At 37.7% G+C, this 23,696-nt stretch overlaps 1 protein-coding gene and 1 pseudogene across 2 annotated transcripts in view; both read right to left on the bottom strand.

Moving 5' to 3' along the window:
* Positions 1–7,062: 7,062 nt before the first annotated feature.
* Positions 7,063–15,467, bottom strand: LOC145209002 (uncharacterized; annotated as a pseudogene).
* Positions 15,468–20,759: 5,292 nt separating this feature from the next.
* Positions 20,760–23,696, bottom strand: part of LOC145209487 (insulin-like growth factor 1 receptor) — a 45,113-nt gene continuing 42,176 nt past the window's right edge. For both annotated transcript variants that reach the window (XM_080079772.1, XM_080079773.1), the window contains one exon: positions 20,760–21,885. In XM_080079772.1, the coding sequence (XP_079935898.1) occupies positions 21,591–21,885 (295 nt within the window). In that variant the 3' untranslated portion in view covers positions 20,760–21,590. The remainder of the gene's footprint in view (positions 21,886–23,696) is intronic.

The raw sequence follows: 23,696 nt of genomic DNA on the forward strand, positions 1-23,696 counted from the left end.
TTTCAATGCATAGAGCTGAACACACACACACAAAGCAGTTTGTTTAAGGTTTGCAAGCTGTGGCCTAAACCTACATAACACTGACAACACTGCATGTTAAGCAAAAGGAAAGGTTTATAAAACATGACTGGCAACAACACTTTTTTTACTAAAATAGCAGTATTTAATGTCCAAACAAACAAGTCTTACCTTTCTTGGTCGGCAATCCAATCCTGTCGCCTACCTTAACTTTTTTTTCAGAGCGCGTTTGTCAAGCGTGACCGAGATAACGATGAAAGGCACTTATTGGCTAAAACAAGTCACGTGACGCAAAAAACGCGCTAAACAAGTAATTTACAAGATTGTCTCACCAGTTACCGCATGGTCAAAAAATGTACAATCTAATATCATAATCCAAACTTTTATTTTCTGGGTCAATAAAGATCTCAAATCGAAGTAATTCTTGATTATTACTTTATATCTGATTTATACTACTTTCAGGGCAAATCTGTCTGATGTTTATTGTAAGGGGATAAAAAACGGGGGAAGCAATTTAAAAATGTACTCTGGTCAAAATTGAAAACTTACGTCAGATGTGTGATCATAGAATTATATGGTGTGATCATGTGTTTATTACCTTTGAAATTAAGAAACTGGGTCATATATGACGATCGTAGAAAATACGTGCATAGATTATGCACTTATTATCGTTGAGATAATTTGCCAACGATAATCGGAGAAAACCCAAAAGAGTTCAAACATGATCGGGTATAAATCGGACAAAAATTCTGATTGGGAATATCCAGGGGCTATACTGTCTCTTGATATGTACAAAGCTTTTGATACAATCGAGTGGAGGTTCATTTACGCCGCATTAAAAACATTTGGTTTCGGAAATAATGTTCTGCATTGGGTACAATGCTGTTACTCGAATCCCACAAGCACCATAATTAACAATAATTTTTTGTCACGGCAGATTAGTATCAAAAGGGGGGTAAGGCAGGGAGACCCTTTATCTCCAACTTTATTTGTACTTGCCATTGAATGCCTAGCGGCTGCGATGCGAAAAGATGACGAAGTAGGAATTCATTTATTGGGCAATGACTTTAAAGTGTCGCTCCTGGCAGACGATACGCTGGTTTTTTTGAAAGGGGAACCAAACAATTTTGATCGAGCCTTTGCGATTCTTAATGAGTTTGGCTTTATGTCGGGCTGTAAAATAAACATCAAAAAATCGTTAGCGTTCTACATTGGGTCCAAAAGATCATCGCAGATTAAACCTTACCTAGATAAAGGCCTAACATGGCCAGAGACGTCATTTCGTTATCTCGGAATCGAATTTCCTGTCAACGGGTCGCCAAAAGAACTTTTCGACTTAAATTTTACTGGTATTATTAAAAAACCAAAACAATACTAAATATTTGGTCCTCTAGGGGACTTACCTTGATCGGACGGGTATGCATACTAAAAAGTTTGGTTATTCCCACCCTGACCGACAAAGTTAATGTCGTGCCTATCGCTCTGCCAAGTGCATTTCTAAAAGACCTCAAAAGGACAATGTTCAAGTTTATCTGGAACTCAAAGTGGGAAAAGGTCAAGCGCACTAAGTTGTGTGGAAAAATTGAGGCTGGAGGCATTAATATGCTGGACCTCGACGCGTACTTAGTGTCACTCGGTGTTAAATGGGTCAGCCGGCTGTTTGATGATTCGTATACGTCTCCCTGGAAAACCATCGAAACCTCACTTGCCAATTCAAGGGTATTCAACTCATGGTTAAGCAGTAACATTCCGCCCACCTCAAAAGCTTACGTAAAATCGATACCACTTCGCACGCTACGAAAAGCAGTGTCCGATTGCAAACTTTTTGCTAAACTAACTAGGTTACCCACAAACATCTCTAGGCCCCTTTGGCTCAACAAAGAAATTAAATATCGCTCCAATGCGTTCTACATCCCAACTCTTATTCGCGCCGGTTTACTTAGTTACTACGATCTAATTAACAAAGAAGGCCACTATATGACTTACGACGACCTCGCATTAAGATTTAACTTCACACCAACCAATCACGGATTCATTGAATTTATTAGACTGGTTTCTGCCATCCCAGCGAATTGGGATGAACTAGACAAACATGCCAGCCAAGAAAACGTTCAAAAGACCCCATTTTGGTTAAACACAATCACCAAATTTAGCGAGGTAAAACAAGCCTACCTACACGTAACAGATTACACCACAGAATCACCTCTCCACCAACAAGAAATATGGGAAAGGGATTTGGATACGGGAACGAATATACCAAACTGGGAACACATATACATTAATAACTATATTTGTACGATAGAAACAAAATTAAGAGCCTTTCAAATGAAATTGAATTTAAGAGCCATCATAACTAATGATAAATTATATACAGTTGGCATAGTACCCTCACAACAGTGCGTTTTCTGTAAAGATTTTCCAGAAACCCTTTTACATCTTTTTTACTCATGCACTGTAACTGCAAAGTATTGGGAAAATGTTACTGCGTGGATTTCGAGCAAACTGTTAATTGATGTTAGACCTCGTGCAATTTTATGTTTATTTGGAACTGATGGCCAAGAACTGTTACTGAACTGCATCCTTCTGTGTGCGCGATATGTTATTTTTCAGAGCAAATACGCGCAAAGCAAACCAACTTTGCAAAGATTTATTTATTCCCTAAAAACGCTAAAACACTCGGAGTTTCTACTTGCAATTAAAACCAACAAACGCCCTGATTTTTTACGTAAGTGGTCCGGCCTTTGATTGTCGCGTACCTGACTTGGCGTATTTCTTGTCTTGTTCGTATTCTTTCTCATTTTACTTGTTATCGTAATAAAAAAAAAATAAAAAAATAAAAAAAAAACCGGGCGTCAGACGAGTTCCTGTGTTAGTAGTATTACCCAGACAATGCCCTCACGCCAGGCGCACATTTAGCTAATTTTCGATAGGTGACGCAAAGAGCACAAATTTTATTAAAAACGGTATATCTCAAAATATGTTGACGGTTAGGGCTATTATAGTTAGGGTTAGGTATTATCATTAAAATTCAATCAAACCAAATCTAAAATTTTGGCCTCAATGTAAAATTTACAAAAACTTACCTTCCAACCCTACACCTTTTTTATTTTTTTATTTTTTTATTACGATAACAAGTGAAATGAGAAAGAATACGAACACAAGACAAGAAATACGCTAAGTCAAGTACGCGACAATCAAAGGCCGGACCACTTACGTAAACAATCCGGGCGTTTGTTGGTTTTAATTGCAAGTAGGAATTCCGACTGTTTCACCGTTTTTAGGGAATAAATAAATCTTTGTAAAGTTGGTTTACTTTGCGCGTATTTGCTCTGAAAAATAACATATCGCGCACACATATGTTATTTTTATTCAGTATTCAGTAACAGTTCTTGGCCATCAGTTCCAAACAAACATAAGATAGCACGAGGTCTAACATCAATTAACAGTTTGCTGGAAATCCACGCAGTAACATTTTCCCAATACTTTGCAGTTACAGTGCATGAGTAAAATATATGTAAAAGGGTTTCTGGAAAATCTTTACAGAAAACGCACTGTTTTGAGGGTAATATGCCAACTCTATATAATTTATCATTAGTTATGATGGCTCTTAAATTCAATTTCATTTGAAAGGCTCGTAATTTTGTTTCTATCGTACAAATATAGTTATTAATGTATATGTGTTCCCAGTTTGGTATGTTCGTTCCCGTACCCAAACCCCTTTCCCACATTTGCTGTTGGTGGAGAGGTGATTCTGATGTGTAATCTGTTACGTGTAGGTAGGCTTGTTTTACCTCGCTAAATTTGGCGATTGTGTTTAACCGAAATGGGGTCTTCTGAACGTTTTCTTTGCTGGCATGTTTGTCTCGTACATCCCAATTCGCTGGAATGGCAGAAACCAATCTAATAAATTCAATGAATCCGTGATTGGTTGGTGTAAAGTTAAATCTTAATGCGAGGTTGTCGTAAGTCATATAGTGGCCTTCTTTGTTAATTAGATCGTAGTGACTAAGTATACCGGCGCGAATAAGAGTTGGGATGTAGAACGCATTGGAGCGATATTTGATTTCTTTGTTTAGCCAAAGGGGCCTAGAGAGGTTTGTGGGTAACCCAGTTAATTTAGCAAAAAGTTTGCAATCAGAGACTGCTTTTCGTAGCGTGCGAAGTGGTATCGATTTTACGTAAGCTTTTGAGGTGGGCGAAATGTTACTGCTTAACCATGAATTGAATTCCCTTGAATTGGCAAGTGATGTTCCGATGGTTTTCCAGGGAGACGTATACGAATCATCAAACAGCCGGTTGACCCATTTAACACCGAGTGACACTAAGTACGCGTCGAGGTCCAGCATATTAATGCCCCCAGCCTCAATTTTTCCACACAACTTAGTGCGCTTGACCTTTTCCCACTTTGAGTTCCAGATAAACTTGAACATTGTCCTTTTGAGGTCTTTTTTGAGGTCGAAATGACGTCTCTGGCCATGTTAGACCTTTATCTAGGTAAGGTTTAATCAGCGATGATCGTTTGGACCCAATGTAGAACGCTAACGATTTTTTGATGTTTATTTTACAGCCCGACATAAGGACAAACTCATTAAGAATCGCAAAGGCTCGATCAAAATTGTTTGGTTCCTCTTTCAAAAAAACCAGCATATCGTCTGCCAGGAGCGACACTTTAAAGTCATTGCCCAATAAATGAATTCCTACTTCGTCATCTTTTCGCATCGCAGCAGCTAAGCGTTCAATGGCAAGTACAAATAGAGTTGGAGATAAAGGGTCTCCCTGCCTTACCCCCCTTTTGCTTCTAATTTGCCGTGACAAAAATTTATTGTTAATTATGGTGCTTGTGGGATTCGAGTAACAGCATTGTACCCAATGCAGAACATTATTTCCGAAACCAAATGTTTTTAATGCGGCGTAAATGAACCTCCACTCGATTGTATCAAAAGCTTTGTACATATCAAGAGATAGTATAGCCCCTGGATATTGTTGATTATCAGCAAGGTCAATCACATCGAACAGTAAACGAATATTATCCCCGATGAACCTCCCTTTAATGAACCCGTTCTGGTCTCGATTAGGCCTACCATATTTCCATCCCCCAAAAGGAGGATATATTGTCATAAATAAACATGAAAAATAGTTCAAGGCTCGCCTCAAAATAAAAGCCTCAAAAATTAGACGGTATAGAGTTTGGATAAAGTTTAACGTTTATCATATAAAATAAGCTTGTATTTTCCTAAAATGTAAAATCTATCTGTATTAAAATAAGCTGAAGATGTATATATCTGGCTGTTTTCAAAGGCATACTTGTCACATATGTATTTGGTAAATCAGAAATTGTTGATAAAGGAGGACATTTGGGCACTTTTTCTTGTCCTCGGAGGACAAATTGTTTTTTGTTAAAAAGGAGGACATGTACTCCAAAAAGAGGACGCATGTTAGGCCTAGTCTCGATTGACGAGGTGATCCAGGTTGGATTTTATGCGGTTGTTTATGACTTTGGACACGATTTTGTAGTCAGCGTTTAACAGTGTTATAGGTCTATAATTGGTGATGAACTGTTTGTCTTTATTGGATTTTGGTATGAGGGTTACCACTCCTTGGCACTGCGTTGGACTGAAGTGACCTACTTGCGCGGAATAAGCCCATGCGTCCTTAAACATGTCCTTAAGGTCATTCCAAAATGTTTCAAAGAACTCGACAGGGTATCCGTCTGGGCCCGGCGATTTGTTTCGGGGCATAGATTTAAGCGATGCGTATAACTCGTTTTCGGAAATCGGCAACTCACTATTTTCAAACTGAGATTGATTTAACGTTGGCAAATTAAGTTTTGAAAGGTGTGATGTCACCTCTGATGTTGTATAATGGGAATCGGGCAAAGATGTTCAAAAAAGTTTACCAACTCATCCAAGATTACATTTTGGTCTGAGCAAGCGTTATTGTCTATTTTCAACTGATCGATCGATTTTTTCACCGCATGGCGTTTTTCCAGGTTTGAAAAATACTTCGAATTTCTTTCGCCCACTTCGCTCGACTTCTTACCATCGCACCCTTTGTTTGGGCTTCTATTAGAATGTCCAATTCAATTTTTAATTTGGTTAGTTTTTCTATTAAATCAGGATTACCTTGGGTTATTTCCTGTTCCAGTTTTTCAATTTCGCTCTCCAACTTCCGCTGTTTAGCAAAGTTTTTTCGTTTGACTTTTATGCTATATTTTATGGTTTCTCCACGAATTACGGCTTTCAAAGCATCCCACCGAATATGCGGATTTGTGACAAATTGAGCGTTGTTTATCTTATAATCCTTAATTGTTTTTTGGATGATGGAAATAAACCTCTTATCCGATAGTAAATTTGTGTTTAATTTCCAATATCCTTTACCTCTAGGAGTTTGCGAGAATTTCAGAGAGAATGATACGATCTTATGGTCTGATTTTACCCCCTGTACAATATCGGCAGACGTTACTTTGTTTTTTAGGTATTCCGAAAGCAGGAAGAAATCGATGCGTGTAGCTACCAAAGGGTTAAGTTGCACTCGCGAAAATCTTTTGGTGGTCGGATGCATCTTACGAAAAACGTCGCATAAATTATAAGTTTCCATATGAGAGAGAATACTCTTTCGTGCATTACGGTTGGGATTAGGGGGCCCGTGGCTTTTGTCCAAATTATCCTGCAGCGTTACATTAAAGTCACCGCCTATAATGAGATTTGAGTTATCTTCCTCGCCTAGTTCGCAAAAAAAGCGTGTCGAAAAAAACTGGGTTATCCTTGTTTGGCGCGTATAGATTGCAAAGTTTCAATTCGTAGTTGTTATATTCGAGTGTGACCAGAATTGCCACACCTTTTGTGACCAGAATTGCCACACCTTTACTGCGGGTAGGGCCATGTGCCCAAACTATTTTGTTTCCCATTCTAATTCCCATGATTTTTCCTCATTAATTAAACAATGCGTTTCCTGGAGAAAAACGATATGAAAAGCCTTCCTTTTAAGAAAGTGAAATATAGTTTTCCGTTTTTTATGATTTCTAATAACCCCCACATTAAACGAAGCAACATTTAATACAGACATCACAGAAAGAGAAAAGTTGAAAGGCAAAAAAAACAACAACAACAAACTATTGATATTTCTGAACACCTTCTTCTATATCCCACTCATACTCAAACCCACAATTACAATTGTAAGGTTGACTAGGTTCAATATTGACAGCAGTTTTTTTCCCACAATTGCAGTGGACTCATTTTCTTCTACATGCGGGATTGAATCATTCTTTGCTCATAGCTATTTTAGGCAGAGCGTTAACTGTATTACATTCACAAGTAATAGCATACCTTTGGCATCGGATGCATTCGAACATGTTTCCGTCCATTATATATTCTGGTTGCATTTCATTACAGCATGGCATCAGTCTTATCGGTGCTTGACATTTTGGACATTTTGTTTCTGTTTCGAATTGTGGCAAAAGAAACAAGGTTGCCTCATCGCAGAATGCCTTGGCCACTATATATTCTTTTTTGCATTTACTGCAGAAGAAATTCTTGCAGTCTGCGTCCACTAAGCTTCCGGTGTTGCAGCTTGGGCATTTTACTGGGCTTGTGTATTCGCATAGACTACGAGATTTACTTTCCGGAAATTCTGTTGGGCTATTACGCGGTCGTTTGGGCGTCACTGCTGGGGCAATAATTGCCGAGATCTCCTGCTTTTCTTGGTTGATTTGTTCAATCTCATGTAATGCCTCTGGGACAGGGTCACTATCATACTGGAGGCGTTGATTCGTCACCTCCTTATCTAAAATCTGGGTTTGCAAGTTTCTTATCTTGCGGCGCTGCTTGGGTTTTGTTATGTTTCTGCCGGTTTTCTAACATAGGAAAATCTTCTTTTCTTTTGGCACAAGCAGACTGTTTGTGGCCTGTTTCTCCACAATATTTACAAGTTATTGCTTGTCCATGATATGTTACATAAAATTCATTGCCGTGTACTCGAATGTAGCTGGATATGGGGTTTATTTCTAGATCAACTTTGTTCATTGTAAGTATCCTCATACCAGAAAAAAGTCCTTCTTTGTCTTTTCTATGCACTATTTTATTCACTTTGCCATAGTGCTCTTCCATATTTTTAGCAATTAAGGCATTTGGAAACGGTATCGGGACCCATCCAACGCCTACATTAATCGTATCGCTTTCATACAGCCTCGAGTTTTGAACATACGATCCTCGCTTGAATGACACGGGATTAAACTTCTTGGCTTACATTAAACAGTACAGTAACGTCGCCAAAAATCAGGAATTTCTTTGAATTTATTGGAAATTAGTGTAAAATACTGTAGTGTAAACTATGGAGAATCAATTAAATTTGTCAGAGGAGATTATTAGAGGCATTTTGCTTAAAAATATGGACGATGAAATGCCTGAACATTGTATAACCCAGGGGTGTCAAACGTGCGGCCCGCGGGCCGCATGCGGCCCACCAACAGTTTTTGTGCGGCCCGCGAAATAACTTTTAGAAGTTATATGTGTTTCACTCAGGGGGAATAGTCTGGCAGACACGTGAGTTTACATGATACAATCATTCTCTTTGACTGGTACATGTAGCGTTTTAATAAGATGAGATAAATAGCCCATCATTAGAATCAGCAGTTGCGATTGTTGTGTCATTGCATGCTATTGTTTTCTCACAAATCAATAAAGCACACTTGGTTATTTCACTCTGCTACACTGTTTATTTCGTTGTTAGTTTTCGCAATATTATTATGGGTCCCCTTCCCTGAAGGGGACACATATTGTTTTTGTCCGTATTTTTTTTTTCTTTTTTTCTTTTTTTCTTTTTTCTTTTTTCTTTTTTCTTTTTTCTTTTTTCTTTTTTCTGTCTAACGCTGGTTTGTAACGCTCGTTTGGTCAAGAAAGAGTGCTTCAAATTTATTCAAATTTGGACATATGTTAGATATTAATCCAAACTTGGTCCACGTGAAGTTTGACCCCAAATTACCCAGCGGTTCACCCACAGGCCCCCGAAACGTAAAATTTTTAACGCTGGTTTGTAACGGTCGTTTAGTAAAGAAAGAGTGCTTCAAATTTATTCAAATTTGGACATATGTTAGATATTAATCTGAACTTGATCCACCTGAAGTTTGACCCCGAATGACCCAGCGACACACCCACAGACCCCCGAAACGTAAATGTGTCTAACGCTCGTTTGGTCAAGAAAGACACTGTAGGCAGAAGTCCCAAGAGAGTACGTTTACGAATAATAGGGCAGAGCGGGAGGGCTCAGCTTGACGTCGGACAGACGTTTTACGAGACGTCGTTTCGGTGATTAGAAATCAGCTGTTTTGCACAGCAATGCATGTCGTTTTATTAAGTTATCACTCACATTTTCAGTTTTGGCAAAGGTTTCACACATATGACGCGATTTAAACCTAATAAGCGTGCTTCGGTTTCGTATAATGTCAAGCAAAACTTTGTTAAACAAACTAAATATGAAAAAATAAACTTGACTTTTTTGCAAGATAAAAGTTTTTTTTAAATGCTCGTTGTTAGGTTGGCCGCTGCATGACCACGGGTTACTTAAGGTCAATTAGTAGGTATTACTAACACAGTTCAGAACTTTCTTTCGCCATAACGTAGCGTTTTTTGTTTTTTTTTGAATCAAATACTCAAGGCATGTATAAATTAGGTCAAACGGTGTTGTTGAACACCAAGGACGGCGTGCTATTGAAAACGGTGTCAAAAGGTCAAACAGTCGTTTGGTGTGTGCACCCTAAAGGTTACTACAGGTCAATGGTACTCGTTTTGCGAAACAAAGTTAAATGAAAAACTCGTTTTGCGAAACAAAGTTAAATGAAAAGTTATGTATACACTTGCAGCAAATCGTATTTTAATTGTCTGTAACACAACTGTTACAGCTTTCTAAAAAAAAATTGTGTTTAAAACCCGACCTTGGACGACAATATCTGGGTCAAAGCAAGAGATTAAATTGAAAGTATTTGTTTCGTTCTTTTTTAATGCTTTTGTAATTATACGACAATAATAGTGCAAAAAAATACAACAAAATTTTTCATTGTTGGGTTAACGCTTTCTAAAAATTTGTTCTTAAGAATTTAAAAATCACCGCAACATTTGTTTACCGTAAATCCGCACAAACACGCGTGTGGGGACCCATTAGTTTTTGTTTACAAAAACAATCATATGTGTAGATCAAATGATGTGTATAGTAAATTGGTAAATATCGTATAGAATATATAAAATGGAAGTATATCAGAAAGCCACCATTCTAGTTTTTTAATGTAGCTAATTGCATTAATGAACATTTAACTGTTTAATCATGCAACATTTTTGTTGTCATGTTACACTGCAACAACTGTTTCGAAAGTGCGGCCCTCGACTTAATGACAGGTTTGGTTTTGGCCCTCAAAGCAGTTTGAGTTTGACATCCCTGGTATAACCGACAAGCCGTAATTATTTTGCTGAGTTGTTGCTTCCCAGCCGCCATGAAAACCTTAACTGCAATCGCGGACGCCCTAACTTTCAGTTTAAATCGATGTGCAACTGATGTTACAGTAAGAGGAAATTGTTGCAAAATTTTCGTTGCTGTGCAATGATGCACAAGTATTTTTAGAAGACGTTTCTAAATCAGTGGCAATACAAAGTGCTTGTTAGGCCTAACCCTTTTACAGCACACTATCTCTGAATAAGAATAAGAACTCCCAAGAGTACCGTCTTAGAGGTGATGTAAAGAAAAAAAAATATCTAATGTATCTTGTATCAATTTTGCCTAACACTGTTACATTTTTCAGGAATCTTGAACAGAATAGCATACCAATTTATAAAGAATACCTCAAAGTTGTCTTGTGTAATAGTATGAAAACAACCATATTGAATGTAACCTAAACAATTCAATGTAATTGTTTGTAGCGAAAATCAGTCCACGTTAAGTAAGTGCTTATATTCTCCAGCATGCTTCTCCCCTGCCAAGTTTTAAAGGTTTTTTAGTGGTTAATTGGAATACTGGAGTTGTCATAAGTTTAAAGGACTACCTTCCACAACTGTACTTTGTCAACAAAATCAACTTTTGCAAAAAATGCATCACTTGCATGTCGAATTGGACATTTCACAAAACAATTCATTTCATCGAAACATCAAAAAAGCAAAGCTTCAAAATTTAGTCATAAAAATGGTTTGTCACAAATCATACTCTGCAAATAGAAGCACAAACTTGGATGTACCCGAAGCAACTGGCATGGATACCAAACACTTTTCAACTTAGTGTTTCTGTTGCAAGACCTACTTTCATCTGTTGAAATTGGCAATGACAGCAATAACTTTGCATGAAATAAAATGTTTTTGCGTAGCATCACCTTGTGTATTTTACTTTTTCAAACTTTTGACCAGTAGTTTCTGATGTTTGACAATGACACACCTCACCATTTGTTTTTTAAAGCAAGACATTAGGTGCAGAATACTTGTGTGCAGGCCCCACGAGAGGGGGGTGCAGCCGGTGCGCCGCACTGGGGCCCATGAGACTCTAGGGGGGCCATAATTATTAAGTTGAAGATTGCAGGGTGAAATATGTACTTTTAAAATTGTTTGAAAACTGAAAAATGTTGATGCTGATTGCCGAATGTGGAGTTTGATTTGTTTGTATTGCAACTCTATGCTAGGGTTGCCATATTTTATGATACACAATCCCTGACAAAATTTATCTCGGTTGCGTTAACCCAGTTTTTCTCGAACTTCAAGTCTGAATGTGTTAGCGTAAGTCTGAACGTGTATTTCAGAAAAAAAAAAAGTTGATTGTAGGATTTTAGCTAGTTACGCAAAATTACGCATAACAATGATCCAAATCTGTCATCACAGGCAAGACAAAAACATTACAATTGTGCGCGAATAATTGCATTTTTGTTAGTTGTGATGCAATAAAGCCTATATTGTTTAGCAATGGAGATGGTCGATTCTCATTTTCACTTTGATTTAAACTTGTTCAGTTGCACAAACTGACGCCAAATAAGAATATAGAATTATTTCCACCCTTTCGTGGTCCCGGCAAAACGCCCTAAAGGACCGTGGACCGCAGTTTAAGATTTTTTTTTTTTTTTTTTACTCTGATCCTTGTCAATTAACTTTCTGCGTAGGCTTCTGGTTAGTTAAGTTTATCTTGAAGCAATAAGCACATATATCCGAGGTCGCCAACCTTTACCACTCAAAAAACCATTCGGACCAATTTTACACAGAAAAACAAACAAACAATGAGAGCCACAAAGACCTTTTTAAATTTGAAATAAAATACCACTGTAAAAAAGTTTTTATGTCTCACGACATTCGACTTTTTGTTGTTAGTTAATTCCTTGCCTATTAGATACACAGTTAAAGCAAATGAAATTTTCCACGTTCCCACGTAGCATCGAATGCAGTGTTTTCTTGAGACGCGGATTTTATTTGCGTATTTAACGCGCATTGTCAGACAACTAGTAACAAACAGGTATTGTTACGTGCGCATACACACTACAAAACGAAACAGTAACCTTGTTTGTTAACCTGCGCGCCGCCAGTTTACCTCTTTATGTTTCATTGTGTAGAAGCGGTTGTAGCTAGCTACTAGAAACTTTCTCCGTTGGTACATTAATTTCATAGTATATATTTTTTTTTTCTTAAATTCCTAACTTTTAGGTACATTTTAACATTTCTCCCTGACGCAGATTTGAACACTAAATTCCCTGACATGTCAGGGAAAATCCTGACGTATGGCAACCCTACTCTATGCAACAAGTTTTAGGATTGTTACGTTGGTGCATGCGCGAATTGTAGCGTGATCTTGTTTTGATGTTTCTACTTTTTTGTGTCACAGTTGCGTCCGTTGTTTGGTAAGAATTATGCACATTTGCGCTGACTACATAGTGCTGGTGAGTTTTCTGGACGTTATAATAGCATTTGTTACACGTATTTGATTTGGTCACAACTTTGGTAGCAAGCGAGTACTTTATTGGACCATATTTGTTAAAGTACATAAGCGATAAAGCGACAGTTATGTGTGTGTGTGAAGACGTTTACTTTGCTGTTTGCCTTCGTATTAACTTTTTTAATTGGTCTGTACGTACCTATGTGAAAATTACCGTCAAAGCAGTTATTATTTTAAACAAATTAGCAGTAATGGGGTCTCATCCGACTTAAGTCACATTTTTCGAAAGCTTGACTTGACTTGAGTCTTCTCAGCTGTGAAAAGACTTGGCTTGACTCGGTATACCAACAAAACCACGAAATCTTATTTGTAGGCATTTATGTTGGTATACCGAGTATATATATTTTTTATTTTTGAGGTCATTTCATCCGGCCCTCGACCATATTTTTTGGTTTACGAAATCGTATTGATAACTTTGTAACATTCAAAAATTAAACTACTCCCTACGAAAGTTTTCCTGTCGCGATATGTGGAATTGATATTACCTAGTTTCATAGGATTACAACGCCTATGATTGATTCAAAGCCAGTTTGTTAGGTCACAGACAAGACTACAAGTGTTGATTGTGCGCAAACAATTGCCTTCCTAGGATACTTGTGACGTAATATACAAGCATTGCTCGTAAGATGAGACTAACTACACCAGGGGACGGCAACCCCCGGCACGCGTGCCAACGCTAGGTGGCCAACCGATTTGCGTGTTTATATTGAAGTAACAATTTAACCTGTTACACTGCTTGTTTATAGTCTTTATCATGCCATGGTCTTAAAATTCAGTCTTTGGCACGCGTCGCCTAAAACGTTGCCGACCCTTGAACCATACAGTTTAACAGTCACATTACCAGATTTTGGGATTTTAGAAATACCATGTCTTGGCGCTGAAAAAAGTTTGTGGTGACCCCTGGTTTAAGCGAACACAGTACATGTCAAGACCAATATTTTCTTTTGAGCGTTTACTTTGCTGTACGAACGCTACAGTGCATGCAGTAAAAATATAGGAATTTTAGGTTTTTAAAACTCTAAAGCAGGGCTCTTCAACCGGGGTTCTGCGGAACCCTGGGGTTCCGTACCACCACTCTTTTAGGGGTTCCGCGAACTTTACCGGTCGCACAGGGGTTCGCAGAGCTTTTGTGTAACAATTCAAACATGAATGATTCATAATATCATTGTTGCGAACAGCAATGCTCGCTTGTACACTCTAATTAACCTTGGTTACACCATTGATCAATTGTGACGTAATAATCAAAGTCTTGATACTCTCTCTCTCTCTCTCTCTCTCTCTCTCTCTCTCTCTCTCTCTCTTTCTCTCTCTCTCTCTCTGAATTGTGAGATAAATGTATAAACATGACGTTTTCACTACTAACATGACAATGCGTTTCACTACATCGTTTAATTTAAGTGAAGTCAACATTTGTTATGTGCTTAGGGTGTAGGACGTAAAAATGTTCGTTTTTTTATGTATAGCCTACTTCAGTTACATTCGTTCAAAATAATTTTATGGGGGGTTCCGCAAAGTTTGACAAAACACCTTGGGGGTTCCGAAAGGGTTGAAGAGCACTGCGGTTAGCTTGCTTTTGTTTGTTCTTTTGGCGAATAAACGTATTAAACGCTTGATCATCAGCACACAAATAGTGTTCAAAGGGGGGCCCAGAAATTGACTTGCACCATATATTTTTTCTCTCCAGGGCCCTGTGTGTGATGTTGGCAAGTGTAGTTGAAATTTGTGCCTTTAAGGCTTCTTCTCAATAAAACTTTGCATGTTGCTGTAAAATTTGTGTACTTTTTTGCACCATAAAGACTTAACTACTACAACCAACTTTTAATTACAAACATTTTGTAGTCCCAAGAGTTTGAAGCGAGCCAAAAATAGCAATTTGGATCAGCACAAGGTGGTACACATGATATAATACATCCTCTTGTCCATGGGCGCCGGGCACTTGCCCCCTCTTGGAATTTCAAAGTACTGCAAAATTACAACTGTTTCTCGAAAAACGTGTGACTTACAACCGATAATGCTCTAAGAAGGGAAGTTGACATAGTCAAAGCAAATGTCTAAACAATCGACTTTACGATGTTTGCATAGTATGCGATAGGCTTATCTGTTGTTGTTCCTTTAGCCGTTTCAATGCTTTTCAAACGGACAAAATGGTTCATAGTTGCGTGACTGTTCGAGGATTTTTCATCGTTGACGCAAATCTACTGCATATATTTTATGGCACGATACTTGATATAGTAATCTATCCCTGAAAGTGTGTATTTGTTAAAATTTGCCCCCTACTGGAAAAAAATCTGCCGGCGCCCATGCTCTTGTCTGAAGGAAAGAGCCATTCTTGTTGGAATTATGATATAAATGCATGAAAACGACTAACTTCCCAAAATTGTAATGACGTCGCCTGCTTGAGAATTCCACATCGCCGATAGAAAAATTGGGCAGTTGACCCCTTGTGCCTTTGCAAATCTTGCAGACCGATTACGTCCGGGCAATGCGCAATGCGTGATTCCCATTTTATTTGCAAAATACAGTCGTTTGCAACGAGATTTCGTATTTCTAAGCACAAAACACCACCTCTGCACTGCATTTAATCCCGTGTCACTCATGCGTGACGAGAACAATGAGTCGGCCTTTCTGGTTATAGTGTTCTTTGGTAAGTGTCTCGATCTACCTTGCAGCACCGACCATTTCCATGATAGCAATCTTATCAGGAGCAATCGCAAAGCTGTGACCTTTTTCAAAAACCTTATCGACAAATTTGTTTAAAATGTAACCTGATTGGCGAAACGCTTTTTCAGTATTTTCTGCGTGATTATGATTGCAGACAATTTGCGCAAATTTAATTTCGTAGTTTAACAATGCGTTTTTATCCATTTTATTTCATCAAGCCCTTCCAGGTTGGTAAATTTGGGTGTCACTTTTGTGACATAAAAAAGGGGCACACGTGGCGTACATCCCGACTAAAAGTCTCTGGGGCGGCAGCCATTATACAACAGCTAAGCTGTACTACAGAAATTACCTGGCCCTATTTATATTCGTGTATTACAGAAATGCGTTTCTTTTATTGGCATGCGCTCTTTCTAACCGTCGGTATTCTTCGAGCAAGCAGATCCGCTATATTGATAGTGGCTCTGGAGCAAGTGCAAATCAAGTCACGTGAAACCCTTATTGTTTTAAACAAAGCATGGGATAAACCCATTTTGCTTTTGCTCCGCCAAAACTAGTCTAGACCCGACTTATGATTTATTTTTTACGTCTTTATGTATTCTGGAGGTTAATTGGCAATTCGAGATTATATTGTTATAAGCTTATAAAGTGTTCCGTTTCCATGCACGGGAAAAATAATTGTAGCGGCAGCCCATGTGCGTAAATTTCGTATCGACACTGCAATGCCGATTCGATACTTTTGCAAAATTGAACAAAATTGAACGCTTTTTGTATTTGTGATAGTAATGTTATTTTACCAAAAGCGAAACTGTTTGGGTCGGTAACATGTAACAACATGCCATAATGTCAGCAATTTTTTAGCTCTTCCAGCAATCTTGAATATAATATGCCGACGTTTCGATGTTCCACACGAGGAACCTTTATCAGGGTAGTGACAAAAATTTTAAACAGAAAGTTATAATAAAGCGAAAAGGGCGGCGAAACACACTAAAAAGCGGTGGCAAAAACGCAGTGCGCACCAATGGTCGAGTGATGCTATAATATAACGCATGCTTGGTGTCGCCAAAGACATTAATTGAAACCGTCAGGAATTTGGCCGAAAGTTTTTAGAAATTTTTAATTTACCATCTTTGACTTTTGCTGACATTACCAACTTTAAAAGTGCTATTTTTTCATTAAACTTCTTTACTATGACCGAGAAAAGAGGGCATTGTTTCTAAATAAGTTACAAAACAGATTTTACAAGATTCGGTCCTTTCAACAGAATATTGTTAATATATAGGCTTGCCATACGTCCCGGTTTAGCCGGGACTGTCCCGGTTTTAAGGGTCTGTCCCGGTGTCCCGCCCGGTTAGCCGATATGTCCCGTTTTTTTAAGTTTATGCAGCCATCCGGTACGTTTAATTGACTCTCACCTGTGTTGCTATTAAAAGTGGATTGTCGTGCTTTGGTTTGTTGTTCACTACATTTATTTTGAGGAAAGTGGCATTGTTACATCACTGTATAATTGTGAGTTGATTGTTACTGCTTTCATTGGATAAATATAGTTGGCTGCAAGATAGTTTGCTAGATTTGTGAAGCACTTTAAAGTGTGACAATCAGACTGCTAAAATATTTCTAAAATGCCTAAAAGAAAATGTAAATTAACTAGTCAGCTCAAAATAGACTACCCATATATACGAGAGACGCATGATGACAAGGTTCACTGTGATCGTTGTCGGTCTGTTTTTTCAATTTGTCATGGTGGTCGATGAGATATCAAAGAACATTTGGAAACCAAAAGGCACAAAACTTCCATTGAGGCAGCAGTGTCGTCAACTCAACTGACAACATTTTTCAAAAAGGTCAATTCAAACGAATCTTTAATCTCAGCAGCAAAAAAGGCTACATTTGCGTTTCATACTGCTATTCATGGACAAAGCTTTAAAAGTTGTGACTGTACGTCCAATTTGATTGCAAAATTGTTTGATCCGAAGTTTTCCCTGGCAAAAACAAAATGTGAATTAGTGGTTGTTAATTGTATTGTGCCGATGTTAGCGGCTGAACTACGGCTGGAGTTAGACAAGGCTAATTTTGTCACCGTTACAATCGATGCTTCGAACAGAAAAGAGATCAAACTTGTTCCAGTTGTGGTTCGTTACTTTGTGCCCGACTTGGGCGTAAAAGTAAAGCTGAAAATGCCAGTGCTTTAGATATGGCAAACGTTCTTTCGGAACTAAAATTAAACTTACGTGAAAGGAAGGAGATCAGCTTCATTCCCTACCAGGCACTGTGTGTTTTAGAAAAGTTGAAAAACGCGGGGGAAGTGGATGGAAAAGTATTCCGTAAACAAACAACAGAATTTTATCAAAAATGCCTATCATATCTGGATCTTTACGAGGATGCTTATAAAGATGTGTTACCTCATCTTTGGATTGATCTAAAAGCAGGTGAAATATCATGGCCTAGTGTTCTTTCATCGGCAGAGCACATTAACACCCTGTTTGGGATTGAGGTAATCAACAGCGACTCCCTTTTCGACGAGCATGTGCTAATCAAACGGTATCTGTCTCAACATGATAAAAACGAAAGCTGGAAAAAGAAATGTTGTGAAAAAAAGTGGGTCGAGATGTTTGCCTTCCTTTCAGAAAAACATGTACTCACTCCAAACTTTCGAAAGGTGATGGAATTTGTATTTTGCTTACCAGGGACTTCGGCACCGGTGGAGAGAATTTTTTCCATTATGAAAAATATATGGTCTGACAATTGGAGCAGAATGTAAAAACCCTTCTGACATGCAAAATTAACACTATTATGTCATGCTGCGATTTTTATGACAAAGTTAAATCGAACAACGAGTTCTTAAAAAAAGTCCGAGGAACAGATAAATACGACTGGTCCAAAATGTAAATTGATTGCGTGTTTGCTTTTTGTGTTGAGTAATTGGGATATCGTTGTTCGTTTAAGTTAGGTGGTAGAGTAGTGGTTGAAACGCAATAGATTTTAGCTTAATATTCCTCAAATTTATGGGAATGCTGAAGAATGAATAAAATGTAATTTATTTGCTGTGTGATTGTAGCGTTTCGTTTGTGTCTGTAAGGTTTACTCCTTGTGTTTGTGTACGGGGTATTTTTTGGACAGTATCCACCCCAGCCTTCCGCCTCTCAGTAAGTTTCATTTTTAGGGTAAAAATCGTATCGTCTGTTTTTGATGTAAAAAATACCGCATGTTGATGTCGTTAAAAATGTTTGTGTTTTCTGCTGCGTTCGCAAATACACAGCCAGATTTTGTTGATTACGATCAGGTCAACCACCTTCAGGCAGATCGTACAGAAGAGGTCGCGACGGCGTTGTCTTATATCAGTAATATCACCTACTATGCTAACCTTTGTTCCCCCAACACAGAAGAAACGGGAAAAAAATTGTTTGGAAGTGTCCCGGTCTAAAGTAAAAAAAATATGGCAAGCCTATTAATATACGTCGCATAAATATACGCGGTTGGGTGGATCGTCCATCAATATCAACACAGACAACCGTCACAATGTCAACCAGGGGTCGGCAACTTTTTGGGCGACGCGTGTCAATTTACTTGTTATTTCCTTGTGAATGGCTTCGCGTGCAAACGTTTTTCTAAATAATAGTGGTTCGTGCCAGCAGATAACCATAATAAAAAGAAAGCAGAGTGTTTACATGTAAGGCTGAATTTTACAACAATGGCATGATAAAAACTATGAACAAGCAGTGTAACAGGTTAAAATGTTACTCCAATATAAACAGGCAAATCGGTTGGTGTGCCATGAAAAACCACCTCGCGTGCCAAGGTTGTGCCAGGGGTTGCCGACCCCTGATGTAAACCTTTCAGTACCCCTTAAAAACAATTGTGAAAACCAGCATTGTAGGTACAGTGTTTTTAAAAATTATTTCCGGACTCAGATTTTATGCCCTAATTCCTGACATCTGGCAACCTTACCTTAGTTTTAAGTTTAAATTTATCACCTGAAGAAACAGGGTAAAAGTGTTTAGAAATACTTGTAGACATTCCCATGCAGTATTGAAAACCTCACAAACATACTTAATTCCGTTTCTGCTGACGATGTTATACATCTATAGTCCGAAAACGATTCAGTTGTTATAAACCTTTTTTAGTCAATAAAGTCTCCCCAGTGCGCTGCAGATAATTGTTTTCATTAATGACAGACACGTGACACTGTCTTTAAAAATGTGTTTATGTGTTATTTCAACCTTCACTAAACTGTGCTAAACATACTTCAAATCTAAAAGGAGGCTGGTTGCTATACAAGGTGTCCGATGATTGGTAAAAAAACGTCTGATACGCAGGGTGTGCTGTGATTGCGTAAATGTGTGTTGACCCACAAATTCTCCACGGTGATTGGCTTAAAAACCCCATTGTTCGAATTTTGAAACATTTTGGAAATATGCTTGACGCATCCGGTTGAACGCCAAACAAAACAGGGGTTCAACTCCAGTTCGGGTTTTTAAGAAAATGTAATTTACGGTTCGCGTTTAATGAACTAAACCGCTCAAACCGGTTCGCTTTTTCGAATATCCAAAGTCAGAAATCTAATTGTTAAGTCACAAAGTTGCACAAAATACTATCCTAACAATGACAGACGGAGAAATTCCAACTTGTGATTGACTATAGTGAGAAAGTACACCAAAAAGGTTAAACACCACTGCTTTGTTTGAATGGAACACAGAAACGAGGTTGGGACTTATAACATAAAAAACTATGGATTATCTAAACAATCCGTGCAAGCGAAAATAATGGTTAAAATTTTAAAAACCGACAAAATAATGTGTCAGCTGACGTATTTCCCCGCAATTATCGACTGGTGGAAAGCAATTTAGATTTAGTACACTAGAGTTGATTCAAACTTTTTGTGGTACGCCGTGGCCATGTGTAACCTTCAAGTGGTATGCGACCAGAAAAAAAGATTGGGAACCACTGGCCTAAAGCCTAAAAAGTTTGGGAGCAACTGAATTGCAAAAAGGCGGGTTTGGTTTGAAAATCACGGTAATCTTCGTTTTAGAAGCGCTCGGTTGTGAAAATAAAATGGAATTGGTTAATTGTACGTTAAGTTTTCTGGTTAAGTTACGTCTCCATCTACAAATTCCTCTGAAAAAACTCATTATGCAAGGTTTCTTCATTTAACTTCTGCCTTGTTGCTACATGAAGCACAAAACAAGAAATTGTACAAAATTAGGGTAAAACGTGCAACAAAAGACACTACTGGCACCGCATGTTCAAACAAAACTATTGACAGGAGATTTAGCACATCCGAAAGCAACTAAGGTTAAATATGAAGGCTTAGTTCATATGAAGCTACATTTCAGATTTGATTTTGCAGGAAACCATGAGGTATTTATTAATTTTAGTTTAGTAGTAAGAACATCATGTAATACTATCCCGCAAAAAGTGCCGAAAGCATGCATTCGCACAAAAAACACAATAAAATAAAAAGTATGCATTTCATCCGAAGTAATGGTAATTGAAATTATTTTGATTTGCAGAATGTTGTTACAAAAAAGGGATCACGAAAAAAACAACTCCATTACCAGATAGAGTAAGACGTTTAATGTATGCTTAACACTTCAGACATATAAAAATGTATGTACAAAAATAAAAGTAAACCATCCCTTGAATCCCTAGCACAAATATACTTAGCACCCTACCACTAGGACAAAGCATTTAAATGACAACTTGACTAGGTAATTTGCACGAGAAGTGTCACTTGAAACCAAAGCCAACAAACCATCACAATCCTGAATATGCGGTGGCTATGTTTTGGGCACAACTAAAACTGGCAAAACCTGTAACAATGTGTAGGTCCATATTCATTTGCTGCAAAGCTTTTACTGTGTAATGATTAGTAGTAACAACATTTGGATTGAGTAAATAGATTAAGGGGCAAGTTGTCCAAACTGAATAATTTCAAACAGAAATATTTTCTAACAAATGCAAGCACTGTTCTAGCATATTGTTGAAGATTTTCTGTGCGTTGTGGAATCAGTTACATAACGAACCGATTCCTCCTTTCCATTAGCTTGATCAGGTTGATCTGATGATGAAAAGTCTTTTTGGTGAATACCATTAAGATGGCGAAAAGCAGATAATTCTGTGTTCTGTGAGTCATTAAAAGGCAGGGTATCGCCTTCTCCATGTATATCCACAGTGGCTACCAATGATGAATACATATCACTGTCTGTTGTTTTTACTGATTCTGGTAGCAATGCCTCATCCTCAGCAGGCCTTTCTTCTGTGGGTCTGGAAAAAAGCAAGAACAGGTCAGTTCAAATGAACAATTTTAGACAAAATTTAGGCTTTTTATTGAGATGGAAACAGCGCACACAATTTCAGTATTTTAAAACAAATTACCAGGTATTAAACTAAAATTAACAAAACACCAAATTACTCTGAAAATTTTAATCTAAATATGAAGTTATAAGCACACTTCATTTTCTACATATTCTACAAATTGGTTTTAAAACAAGGGTGGCTTTCCTATATACTTCCGTTCAATATATTCTATGTCATATTTAGCCAAATTACTATACACACCATTTGACCTACTAACATGAATGTTATTGCAAGCAAAACGAATGGGTCCCCGAACACACAAGTTTATGCGAATTTGTTACGCTATAAAATGGTGCGATTATATTTAGATTCTTGTGGACAAATCAGGACAAAGCATCAACCAAAGCTCAAAATGTTTTGTCTGTATTCGTTTTCCATCAATACATTGTCTTATATTTACAATAATAAAAAATAACATTTGAGAATTTAATCTCTAGCTTTGACTTGATATTGCTGTCCAAGGCCAGTTGTAAAAAAAATGAAAATTTTTCCAAAAAACTCACTACCAACACTAAAAATTAAGAAGTGATTTTGCAGTTTTTTACTTAACTTTGTCATACAAAATGTTTACCATTGAACTGCCATGTCCTCTCGCGGTGTGGCAGCTGAATGACTGTTAAATGACCTTTTGACACATTACAGCTGCACACAGTCCTAAGTGTTAAACAATAACATTTTGCCTAACTTATACATTACTCAAGTATCTGTTTTTCGAGTTCATTTGTCAAAAATAAAGAAGCTACATTGTGACAAAACAATCGTTTTAAATGTTTTGTGATAACTACAAGTTGACCTTCAGTAACTCCATGTTGTGCGGTGGTCAAGCTGACAATAACAGTTTAATGACCATTAATTAACAAATGTACTAAACCGAAGTACCGTTTAAAGAGTTTAATCATGTCTAAGGTTTAAAACCTGTGCCTAAACTGAAAATGCACATGCTAATGCAATAAAACATGTAGCATTCCTGGCAAAAACAGCTGTTTTCTAGTAAAAAGTCTGTTCGTAGGTCAAGCAGAAACCTCATGCTATGCATTGAGCCACCACAATTGTAAACCAGTGTATCACTCCCTTGGGACTTGGGTCACTAAGCCTTTTTACATGAGCGAATCGAATCATATCGTTGATGCGCATTGTGTGACGTCACGATTTCGATTTGCTAAAGTGTAAAATTACATGGCTGCCGAACCAAATCGCATTCAACGTTCTCAGCTTTGCGCAAAAACGATATGGTGGTTATTGTAAAGTGATAAACAAACATAAGGCCGGATAATTGTTAATGTTAAAATATTTTTAGACTGTTAGTCTATTCTTCCGAAAAAATCTAAATTAATTTGTAAGCAGCAGCTGTTTGCGTCTAGCTTAGACATATCGAATGTACGAATTTGTTTATTGTGAACAGTTAAACCCTCAGGAATAGTTGGAAGAAACATTCAAAGTGTATAGATCACTCTGACTTCACTGTCCAATAGTAATAAGTGCTGTTTTCTAAGTTGTACATACTAATACTGTATTACATTTCCAGGCCATGTAGCACATTAAAAAATTCCTTTAAATGACTGTACAAATCTATTAAATTTGTTTCATTAGAGTCTTGTATGTTATATGTATAAAAAAACGACTAATTTGTATAACTTTGCACCAGTTGGACGAACAACTTTATTAAATATGCAACTTGGTGTATGGAACGTATGTTTAGCATTAATCACAAATTTCCC

Source organism: Phallusia mammillata, chromosome 1 (genome assembly GCF_965637545.1).
Source record: "Phallusia mammillata chromosome 1, kaPhaMamm4.hap1.1, whole genome shotgun sequence".
Lineage (NCBI taxonomy): Eukaryota > Metazoa > Chordata > Ascidiacea > Phlebobranchia > Ascidiidae > Phallusia > Phallusia mammillata.